The sequence below is a fragment of the Chiloscyllium plagiosum genome, unplaced genomic scaffold, assembly GCF_004010195.1.
Source record: "Chiloscyllium plagiosum isolate BGI_BamShark_2017 unplaced genomic scaffold, ASM401019v2 scaf_7621, whole genome shotgun sequence".
Classification (NCBI taxonomy): Eukaryota; Metazoa; Chordata; class Chondrichthyes; order Orectolobiformes; family Hemiscylliidae; genus Chiloscyllium; species Chiloscyllium plagiosum.
In genome coordinates, this window is record NW_025211771.1 from 2,628 (window position 1) to 15,244 (window position 12,617).

General features: G+C 41.5%; 1 protein-coding gene across 1 annotated transcript in view; it reads right to left on the reverse strand.

Moving 5' to 3' along the window:
* Positions 1 to 215: 215 nt before the first annotated feature.
* The window catches only part of LOC122547118 (solute carrier organic anion transporter family member 2A1-like), a 13,317-nt gene continuing 915 nt past the window's right edge, over positions 216 to 12,617 (reverse strand). Inside the window, exons 2-4 of the mRNA XM_043685692.1 lie at positions 9,327 to 9,391; positions 8,757 to 8,880; positions 216 to 694 (exon numbers count right to left, since the gene is read on the reverse strand). Coding sequence (XP_043541627.1) covers positions 574 to 694; positions 8,757 to 8,880; positions 9,327 to 9,391 — 310 coding nt within the window. The 3' untranslated portion in view covers positions 216 to 573. The remainder of the gene's footprint in view (positions 695 to 8,756; positions 8,881 to 9,326; positions 9,392 to 12,617) is intronic.

Below are 12,617 nucleotides of genomic sequence, written 5' to 3' on the forward strand. Positions count from 1 at the left end.
TCCATCTCTTTACCTCTCTTCTCTGTCTGTGTGTTTTTCTCGCTCATTGGTCTCTCACTCGTTTGTCTGTCTGTCTGTTTCTCTCACCTATCTGTTTTGTCTGTCTCTTCCACCTGTTTCTCTCCCTCTCTCTCTCGCTTCCATCTGTCTATCTAGTCTCTCTCGCACTCATCTGTCTGTCTCTTTCTCTCATCTGTTATGTTTTTTGTCTGTCTCTCTCTCTCTCTCTCTCTCTCTCTCTCTTTTAAAGATGCTCATTCATATTCTTTGAGACAAGGTTTTGATCTAATAGCTATTTACGTGGTTCGATGTCAAATTTTCTTTGTATAGTCCCTGTCTTGGGATGTTTAACTGCATTAAAGGTGTGTTATAAATGCAAGTTGTTGTTACTGAGGGTTCTTGACATTGCTCAATTTTTTCTCATTGTCAAATAAGTATAGTGATTTTAACTCTGAAATAAATCAACACTATAATTCAAAGTATTGTTAAGTAAATGATTCAGATACAAAAATAATTTGTAGGTTGGTCAATTGTGAAGTAATGTCAGTTCCCATTATATCAACTGGAGAATCTTCATACTGCCGTTGTGTTCTGTACAGCAATCTTACGTGCACTGAACGTCTTTGCTTTCCAACCAGCAATCAGTAAAAGCAATGTCCCAAGGGCATTATAGCCAAGTTGTAGACCCAGGTACCTGCCGAACATTAAAATAGTTAATAGAATGTCATTTTTATATGATCTACCTTCATAGGAAAACAAAAAAAGCTCATTATGGGACAATACAGGGCTTGTTAGAATAATTAACAGTGATATGTGATTAGCGTTACATTTCGAATCCAGAGCAGAATTCTCCGTCGCATTTCTGTCACATTTCCACCCCTTTCGGCATTCTGCAGAGACCATTCCCTCTGAGACTCCCCTTGTTCTGTCCACACCACCCATTCCGGCACCTTCCCTTGCTGCCGCAAGAGGTATAAAGCCTGCACCCACATCTCCCCCCTCAACTCCATCCAAGGCCCCAAAGAGTACATCCAATCCTACAAAGCCAAACATCTCATCGACAGTGTCTGCTGCTCTCAAAGTGTTCTCCTCCACACTGGGGAGACAGGATGCCAACTCACGGACTGTTTCAGGGAACATTTCTGGGACACTTATGCCAAACAATCCCATCACCCTGTGGCTGAACACTTCAACTCTCCCTCCCACTCTGCAAAGGACATGTAATCCTGGGCCTCCTCCACAGCCAAACCCAACACACCCAATGCCAGGAGGATGAATGCCTCATCTTCCACTTTGGGATCCACCAAACACAGGGCATCAACGCAACTTCACCAGTTCCCGCACCTCTCCTCTCCCCACCTAACCCCAGATCCAACACTCCAACTCAGCACCACCCTCTTGAACTGTCTTACCTGTCCATCTTCCTTCTCACCTATCCACTCCACCCTCCACTCCAACCTATCACCATCACCCCCACCCATCTTCCCCCATCTCCTATTTATCTCTCATCCTATGCAGAGTTAACCCACGTAAGGCTGCTGGGCCAGATAACATCCCGGGCAGGGTGCTCAGACGTACTGGCAGATGTTCTCAAGGACATCTTCAACATCTCCTTTGCTGTGCCATTGTTCCAACGTGCTTGTGCTGAAGAAGTCTTCAGTGTCCTGTCTTAATGACTATCCCCTTTTGCGCTTACACCCATCACCATGTAGGCTTCAACAATGCTCGTGATGCAGATATTAAGACCCTGCTGCCCCCTTCACTGGACACCCTGCAGTTCGCAAGTCAACCCAACCGCTAAACAGATGTCATTTCCACAACCCTCCATCTGGCCCTAGCCCACCTGGAGAAGGACACCTACCTCAGGCTATTGCTCATAGACTTCAGTTCTGCATTTAACACCATCATTCCTCAGCATCTGATTGGAAAGCTGAGTCTGCTGGGCCTACATACCTCCCTGTGTAACTGGATCCTGGACTTCCTGGCTGGGAGACCTCAGTTAGTCTGGACTAGGAACAGCATCTCCAACACCATGACAGAGATCACGGGGGCCCCCCAGGCCTGTGTGCTCAGTCCACTGCTGTTCACCCTGCTGACACACGACTGTGCAGCAATGCACAGTTCGAATCACAGCATCAAGTTCGCTGATGATACGGCTGTATGGGTCAGCATACAGAGAGGAGGTGCAGCAGTTAATAGACGACTGCAGAGCCAACAACCTGTCTCTGAACGTGCACAAGACAAAAAAGATGGTTCTTGACTTCAGGAGGGCATGGAGCAACCACTCTCCACTGGACATCAACTGCTCCCCTGTAGAGATTGTGAAGAGCACTAAATTTCTTGGCACACACCTAGTGGAGAATCTCACCTGGACCCTCAACGCCAGCTCATAGCCAAGAAAGCCCAGCAATGTCTCTACTTTCTGCGCAGGCTCAGGAAAGCCCACCTTGTCACTGACCCTGCATTTCCCCCCAACCCACCCCCTCCCCAATCCTCACCCTATTCTACAGAAGGTTCATTGAGAGTATCCTGAGCTGCTCCATCATTGCCTGGTTCAGGAATTGCATGTTGTAGGATCATAAGACCCTACAACGAATAGTAAGGACAGCTGTGAAGATCACAGGAGTCTCTCCCCCTTCCATTACAGACATTTACACCACACACTGCATCCAAAAAGCTCAGAGCATTGTGGAAGACCCCACACACCCCTCACTCAAATTCTTCTCCCTCCTGCCATCTGGCAGAAGATACTGGAGCATAGTTTCTCATGGTCAGACTGTGCAACAGTTTCTTCCCCCAAGCCATCAGGCTGCTTAACACAGTATAAGCGGACTCTTTCCCATCTGACATTCTTTCATATTGCTGCTAGAAAAATGTCTATTATTCATCATTCTTCTGTGACACTGTAACTCGCAGGTTTTGCACTTATGCACTTTATGCTGTGTACGCGTGTATAGTTTGTGCTGTCCATGTAGCACCCTCAGTACTGGAGGAATGCTGCCTCATTTTTTTACTGTATCAGTCAAATATGGTAGAAATGACAAAAGCTACTTTGTACTCTACTCTAGCCCCCTTCTCCCACCACCACTGCACCACACACACACTAATGGAGGGTTTATGCCTGAAACATCGATTCTCATGCTCCTTGGATGCTGTGCTTTTCCACTGCCACACCTTTCGACTCTGATCTTCAGCATCTGCAGTCCTCACTTTCTCCTGGTCACGGTATCCTTTGATTACTATAAATTTGTATACCCAATTCAACAGGAAACGGCAGATCATAGAGTCATAGAGTTCTACAGAATGGAGACAGGCCCTTTTGCCCAAAATGGTCCATGTGTTGCTGGAAAAGCGCAGCATGTCAGGCAGCATCCAAGGAGCAGGAGAATCGACGTTTCGGGCATGAGCCCTTCTTCAGGGAAGACGGGCTCATGCCCGAAACGCGATTCTCCTGCTCCTTGGATGCTGCCTGACCTGCTGCGCTTTTTCAGCTCTGATCTCCAGCATCTGCAGTCCTCACTTTCTCCCAAAATGGTCCATGCCAACCAAAATATCCGTCCACGCTAATCCCATTTCCTTGCACTTGGCTCATATCCTTCTAATCCTTTCCTATCCATGTATTTATCCAAATACTTCTTAAATGTTGTCAATGTACCTGCCTCAACAACTTATATTGACAGCTCATTCCATATACATTCCACACTGTGTAAAAAAAGTTGTCCTTCAGGTTCCCTTTTATTTTTACCCCTCTAACCTGAAAGTGATGCCTTCTAGTCCTCCATTCCCTAACCCTGGAGAAAAGACAGAGTGCATTCATTCTTTCCATGCCTCTGATGATCTTACACACCTCTATAAGATTCCCCCCTCAGTCTCCTACACACGAAAGTAAAAAGTCCTGGCTTGTCCAATCTCTCCTTAAAATTCAGACCATTGAATCTAGGCAAATTCCTTGTAAATTTATTTTGCACTCTTTCCAGTTTAATAACATTCTTCCTATAGCAAGGTGACCAAAACTGACCACAATACTCCACGTGCAGCCTCACCAACATCCTATACAACATAACTTCCAACTTCTGTATTCAAAGCTGTGACTGATGAAGGCCAGTGTGCCAAATGCACTCTTCATTGTCCTGTCTACTTGTGACTCCACTTTCAGAAAACTGTAAACCTCTGAAAATCCCTCTGTTCCGCTACACTCCTTAAGGCCCTACCATTCACCATGAAACTCCGACCTTGATTTGACTTTCCAAAATGCAAGATGTGCGGTTGTAATCCTATAACCATCCACCAATGAAGATGCTGTTGAGAGTCAGTTTTGCATCTTCCATTCTGCACCAAAACAGTTGTAGACTGCTTTCCAAATTCCACTCAATTTTAGGTATTTGATACCCAATTTCTTCATACTTAAGTACAAATAAGGCAATAGTTGGATTAACATGGGATAATCATTAGATAGGATGAGTGATTTTTATTTATTAATATTTGCGAAATGAACTAGTCAAACTGAGGTTTTTGTATAAGTGCAGTTCAAGCTCAGACTAAGGGAAACAGAAATAGTACAGACCTTTATGTACAATACACACTTCCAAAAGCAGTAAGTGGATTAAATTTACAAGTAGTTTGGACAGAGATAGTCAAAGAGATGTACAGCATGGAAACAGACCCTTTGGTTCAACTCATATTTAGGATATCTGGTCGGCATAGATATCTAGTTCCAATTGCCAGCACTTGGCCCATACATCTCTAAACACTTCCTATTCATATACCCATCCAGATGCCTTTTAAATGCTGTAATTGTACCAGCCTCCACCACTTCCTCTGGCAGCTCATTCCATACACGTAGCACCCTCTGCGTGAAAATGTTGCCCCTTTATATCTTTCCAGTCTCACCCTAAACCTGGAACTGTTCTGGATCCCCCCACACCAGGGAAATGACCCTGTCTCTTTACCCTATCCATGCCTCTTATGAATTTATAAACCTCTAAGGTTACCGTTCAGCCTCCCACGCTCCAGGGAAAACAGCCCAGCCTGTTAAGCTTCTCCCTGTAGCTCAAACCCTCCAACCCTCCAATCTTTTCTGAACCATTTCAAGTTTCAGAACATCCTGCCAATAAGAAGGAGAACAGAATTGAATTCCAAAAGTGGCCTAACACAGAAGCAATTTATAAGAACCATCGGGGTGATAGTAATTATCCAGGTGCGTCAAAATGGCTGCTGCTGTGGAAATGAAGGAGTATATGAATATAGAAAAAATGGAAAACAAAAGTAGAAGTAGACCATTTGGCCCACTTCAATTTAACATGAAAACAGAATTGGAATTGTTTCCATTCTCAGTGGTAATACTATGAAATAGTTATGTAAGTTTTATATTATAAATTTAAATATAAATATAAATAAATATCAAATTGATACAACTTAGTTCTCCTGGAACGTAGAAAATGGAGGGTAACCTTAGAGATCCAAAAAGTCATAAGAGACATAGATAAGGTACATAACCAACAGCTTCTCCACATGGTAGGGGAGTGTAAAATTAGAGGACGTAGGTTTAAGGTGAGATACAAAGGGGTCCAGAGGGGTAATTGTTTCACATAAAGAGTGGTGAGTGTCTGGACTGGGCTGCCAAATGTAGTGAGGGAGGTGAGTACAACTTTATCATTTAAGAAACATTTAGATAGGTACATGGATGAGAAAGGTATGGAGGGATATGGATCAAATGGGAAAATGGGACTAGATTAATTGTGAGAACTAGGCAGCATGGACCCGTTGGACCAAAGTGTCTGTTTCCATGCTTATAAACCTCTGCGATTTTAATTAAATAAAACGACTGAGTGAAATTTAATAACAACACTGCTATTAGTGCTGGAGGAGCCTACTGAAGAGCAGTAAAGCAGATAGGAGAGAATTTGAAAGCTATGAAGGCACACTTTGAACCCTGTTAATGTAATGTATAAATGGTTTATGTTCAACATCAAATCAGTGGGAGACTTTTGATCAACAGGTGACCATAATATAACTCAATCCTGAGAGTTTAGAAAATTGAAGGATTATCTAATCAGAGATAAGACTGTCTTAAAATATAAGTGAAGCTGCCGTGTCAGCATGTCAGCTGAGAGGAGAAACTGACGCTCATGAATACATTTGACAAATGAAGATTCTTTGAGATTATAAATTGCCAGCTGATGCATCTTAACAGGTTTGAATTAATATTGAGACATTTTAGGCTAAATGAAAACATTAGATTCAAAATGAAAGAACATTTTTAGAAACACCTAGTGAGCGGAGGAAGATATAAAAGGGACCTGTCACAGAGGATAGTTTGTATTTGGAATGAACTGTCAAAGGAAGTGATGGATGCAGGTACAGTTACAACATTTAAAAGACATTTGGATAGGTACATGTACAGGAAACATTTGGAGGGATATCGGCTAAAAGCAGGCAAGTGTGACTAGTTTAGTTTGGTAAACTTGGAGGGCATGGATGAAAAGGTGTTATTCTGTGCTGTATGACTCTACGACAGAGGAGGGAATTTATGCATGGAGCCAGAGAGGTGGGTGAGATCTTCACATTGATATTCACTAAGGAGAGAGACAAGGATGATGATATGTTTAGGGGCATGTCAATGTCATGAATGAGGAGGTGTTGAGTGTCTTGAAAACATTATAGAAGTTAAGTTCCTCGGACCTGATGGGATCTATCCCATGATACTCAAAGAGGCAAAGGAATGCCTTGACAGAGATCTTTGTATTCTCTTTAGCAAAGGGCAAGGTCCCAGAAAAGCCAAAGTTGTTCCTTTGTTTAAGAAGATAAACAGGAATAATTCCAGGAAATTATAGTCTGGTGAACCTTACATCAGTGGGAGGCAAATTATTGGCTAAGAGTTTTAGGGAAAGGATTTACTCGTATTAGGAAAAGATTGGTCTTATTAGACTTGGTCAGCATGGCTTTAGGCAACGGAAGTCTTGCTTCACAAAGATGATTCAAGTTTTTTGAAGAAGTGATGTAGAAGCAGGTAAGGAAATGGACGATGATGTCTACATGCACTTTACTAAAACATTTGACAAGCTCCCTTGTGGTAGGCTGGACCAGAAGATTAAATTACGTGGAATCCACAATGATTTGGCAAGTTGGACACAAAATTAACTTGGTCATTGAAGAGAGATGGAGGTTATGGAGAAGTGTTTTTCCACACTGAAGGTCTGATGATCCGCAAGTAAAGTTTGCAGTATATAAAAATGATTTGGATGAAAACGTCTGCCTGATTAGTAAATTTGCAAATGAGACAAATTGGTTGACAAATTGGATAGTGAGGAGGGATATCAACTGATGTGGCAAGACATAAATCAGTTGGAAAGTTGGGCGGAGAAATGGCAGATGGAATTTAATCCGGGCAAGTGTGAGATGATGCATTGAGAGGTCCATTATAAGAGGAAAGTACCCTGTAATTAGCAGTACATTTGGAGCATTGATATACAGAAGGGGTGCAAGTCCATAGCTCCCTCAAAGTGGCAATATATGTGGATAGGGTGGTAAAGATAGGCTTATGGTATGCATGCCTTCCTCAGTTAGGGCATTGACGATAAACATTGGAGAGTCATGTTGCAACTGTATAAGACTTTAATTAGCTCACATTTGGAGTACTGTGTGCAGTTCTGGTCACCGCAATATAGGAAGGATGTGGAAGCTATGAAGAGTGTGCAAAAGAGGTTTGCCAGGATGTTACCTGGATTGGATTGCATTAGCTACAAGGAGAGTTATAGAGATGTACAGCATGGAAATAGACCCTTCTGTCCAACTCATCCATGCCAACCAGTTATCCCAATCCAATCTAGTCCCACCTGCCAGCATCTGGCCCATATCCCTCCAAACCCTTCCTATTCATATACCCATCCAGATGTTTTATAAATGTTGCAATCACACTAGCCTCCACCACTTCCTCTGGCAACTCATTCCATACACGTACCACCTTCTGCACGAAATAGTTGCCCCTCAAGTCTCTTTTATATCTTTCCCCTCTCACCCTAAACCTATGCCCTCTAGTTCTGGAATTCCCCCACCCCAGGGAAGAGACTTTGTCTATTTACCCTATCCATGCCCCTCATGTCACTGCTCAGCCTCTAATGCTCCAACATAGACTGTTTTTGCTAGAGTGTCAGAGCTGAAGAACGACCTGATATAAAATTATGAGAGGTGCGGATAGGATGGATAGTGTCGCTTTTCCAGGGTAACATAGATCTAAGGTAAAAGGGGGAAAGTTTTAAAGGAGGTGTGACAAATAGTTTATTTTTTTACAGGGGTGCCTGGAGTCTGCTGCCAGAGGAGTTGCTATAAGCAGACACAATAGCAACATTTAAGACGCACCTTGACAGATACATGAATAGGTAAGGAATAGAGAGATATGGATCATAGAGGTGAAAGGTTTTTACTTTAAAAGGGCATCATGCTTTAGTACAGGCTTGGTGGCTTGGAGGACCTGATCATGTACAATACTGTTCTTTGATCTCAGTAGGGCTTATGCATGTTTCATGCTACAACTAGTCTCAGTAAAGTTTTTGGGTCTGATTAACACTACAGTATATGGAGCAAATGAGAAATTATTTGGAGAACTCTGTCTCTATGTTTTTATCATGCCTGTATTAAATTATCCTCATAAAAAGGAATAAAGGACTGTCCATGTTTGGATGGGAAGTTGTAAATACCACATTTTTAAAAGAAATATTGAAACAATTGTTGTGACTGAAGGTGGAATGACAACTTACCTATTCCTCAGTAAAGTGTTATCATAGTAAGCACACGCTGCACTCTTTCCAGTGCATGTCTTATTCCACCTAATGCAAGTTGAATCGATGACAGCACCAAACACAGCAGGAGCTGGTAACCATGCTGTGAGAAGAAGAAAAGCAAATTGGAAAAATCCTGCATTTCATACCCATACCCTTGTACCATCGCACACATACATTCTCAAACCTATTCACATTGTGGAACAAGAGGAAAGGTACTGGAATAACTAGCTACTGAGATCAAACACATGTTGAATTTTATTCCAAGCCTAATTCCAGCCAGTAAAACTGAAATGGGCAATTTTGTAATCTATTATCATGCTTGTTTCTGTGTCAAAATTAATTAATTTATTTGAAAATCAGCAATATATGGTGTTGCTCCCCTCAATGAAATATGAGAATACAATTTGTTGAAGTGAAGCCAGGGCTCTAAACACTGCCAGATTACAAGCTACTGTTATTTCAAATGGAAGTGAAAAGGTATCTGTTCCACCTTCAGAATGTAATGCATTTCTCAATGGTTTGTATTCCCGACTGACTTGTACTCACCCAATAGCCTCATTATCAAAAACTGAATCCCAATTGCAAAAGATTTTTCATCTTGTCTCACCACACTGTGGAAAAAGAAGAAACCAAGAATTCTTTACTGTAGTTTTGATTGTATGAGCAAACATGTAGGACAGTTATCTTCCTTGAAGTAAGGATCAGTCTGAGCAAATTGGCAGCATTGTGCCCACGGTTCTATTCACTTTTCATATTCTCCTCACATTCACTGGAATATTTTCCACTGTCACACTTCCCATTAATGCAAAGGAAACATTTTCTCAGCATTAAGATTTGCTCTATAAAATTGATTCTTTTTCCCTCAGACCAGCTAGAAAAGCTGTGTCATCTTAACATTGATGTTCAGTTAAATTTATCTGTCAAATCGTTTCACATGTGTCTAACCATTGCATACGTCTATTCAATTGATCCTTGCTACTCTAAGACCATGGAAACTAGAATCACCTGCGATTCTGTTCCAAATGCAAGAACCCACTTAGAATTTCCTGGAGTGTTCCAAAATGAACGAATAAACTCGGCAGACTTATATAAACAATTTTAAAGAAAATGAATGTGGGGTTGTTCTTGTCATGGTTCACTCTGGTCGACTCTCAACAGCTTCTAAGACTACCATGTTCCCAGAAAAGAGAACCCCTAGCACGCGTTATGAAAACCCCACTTTTTGGAGTATTGAAGCTTGTGGACTTTTAAGTCACATTTCAATTTGACTTTTGGAGAAGAGATGTTGGGTATCAATTCTCAGAGTGAATGAATTGCACACAGGAGATCACGCGATAACTTGATCCGACTGGAGTTGACAACTTTGACCTTTTCCCCATGGGACATTGCACAAACAATCTGCAGATTATTGTGATCAAAATCTATGTATGAACACATTCAATAAAGTGTACCTCACTACCGATGGATATGAAATATGATCACTCAAGCTACACAACTACTGCAAGAGTTCAAGAATAAACTAATAAACTTCACTTCTGCAACTTCACTGGGAAATTGCTAGTGGTACCTATATGCCAAGGATCTTTTTACTGATGTATTAAAGAAAATTTTCAATTGGTAGAGATTAAACCTTAGAGTAAAATGAAGAGAAATTGGACTCTTGACTACTTTCATTCAGCTGAACAAACTGGTCAAGTTGACAGGATAAGAAGTCATCGTCTGTATTTACTGCTGGTCAGTGATATCAACCAGGAATTGACATGTTAATATTTTGATAACATTGGTGAATTCTCCTGAAGAGTTTGCACCAGAATTGACCACTATTAACCCTACATTTTCTATCTTACTCAATGGAATGGTTAGTTTAAAAGTGACAGAACACAGTTAATAAGAACAACAATGCAATCAAAATTTATGTCATCCAGCATTCACAGGAAACTGATGAATAAAACCTCATCAGGGAGTTACTATCACAGCAACAGTAGGAGATGGGGAAAAATGTCACATTAATAATTTCTTGTGAGTATCCATACTTTCTGAATATAACACTGAAATCATCATGTGACAGTCACTAATCCACAAGTCACATCAGGTAGGGAGAAAAACTGTGGGGTCACTTTCACCATTGGTATTAAGCCTCCTCTCCCTTTTTTTTCCAGTGAATTCAAATTACCACAGGTATGCCACCTTGCTGGGGATCAACAGCTCAAATTTGCCATATGAAATAAAAATAAATATTTGATTATTAATTTTGGATCTTCACTCTGCTGTCAGATCCTAAGCTGATTTTCATAGACAGATTATTGCACCAAGGTTGGTGGAGAGTGATTAGGAACATTTGGCTGAGAGTTTTTACCTCTATGCTCTGGGAATCTCAAATCACCTTGAATTAAGGATTGCTAATTCAAACCTCGGACTTTAGTAGATTTTGTGGGCACAATCATACTAGATGGTACTTGTCCACAGTATTCAGTAAGATGTGAACATTAATGGTGATGCTCATTCAGATTTGTTTTGAGAAGGCTGCGATAACTATTTTCTTAAACTGATGCAGTCCATGGTTGGTGCAGACTTGATCAGCTGAATGGCCTCCATCTGCACTGTAGGGATTCTATGATTCTATTTAACCAAACGTCTACTGCCATTGGAGGCAGTCTAGAGAAGGTTCGCTCAGGTAATATGACAGTGGAAGGACTATCTTAAGAGGAAATGTTGAGTAGGTTGGGCCTATACTCATTGGAGTTTGGAAGAATGTGAGGAAGCCATAAAATTCTTATGGAACTTGACGGGGTAGATGCGGAGAAGTTGTTTCCTCTTGAGCGAGAGTCTAGAATCTGTGATTTGATTTGATTTGTTTGATTTGCTTTACTGTTGTCATATGTATCTTAATACAGTGAAAAGTCCTGTTTTGCATGCAGTACAAGCAGATCATAACATACGAGGACATACAGATCGTATGGAGGTTAGAAAGAATGAGGCATAAAAAGTTACAGCTGCACAAAAGCAAGATCACCATTAGATTTCAAATTAGACAGGTCCATTCAACAGTCTATTAACAGTGCTAAAAAAAAAACACCACACTAGTCTAGCACACTACAATCCTGAGTGGTTAGCATTGCTGCCTGACAGTGGCAGCTAAATTGCAGCTGTGGACATCTGTGTGAAGTTTGCACATTCTCCCCATGCCGGGTGCTCCAGTTTCCTCCCACAGTTCAAAGGTTTGCAAATTAGCTGGAAAGGCCAAAGCAAATTACTCATATGCAGGGTTATAGGGATAGAGTATAGGTCTGGATGGGATTCTCTTCAGAGGGTCGGTGTGGACTTGTTGGGCTGTTTCCACAGGGATTCTATGGTATATATGGAATGGAATGTTCAAGCTTCTCTATCTTCTGCCTGATGAAAGAGGTTGGAAGAGTGGGAGGGGTCTTTGTTGATGTTGGCAGCCTTTCCACAGCAATGATAAGTGTAGATGGAGTCCATGGATAGGAGGTAGACTTTCATGATTGTAATGGTTGTACATTTAAGATGAAAATGAGAAGTAGAATGGATGGCTTTGAGGTATGTAGAGAAGAGGTGTTGGAAATTCTGGAAAGGGTGAAAATAGATAGCAAATGTGGTTCCCTTGTTCAAGAAGGGGAGTAGGGATAACCCTAGTAACTATAGGCCGGTGAGTCTCACTTCTGTTTTGGGCAAAGTCTTAGAGAGAATTGTAAGGGATAGGATTTATGAACATCTGGATAGGAATAATGTGATCAAGGATAGTCAGCATAGTTTTGTGAAGGGCAGGTCGTGCCTCACAAACCTTATTGAATTCTTCGAGAAGGTGACTAAGGAGGT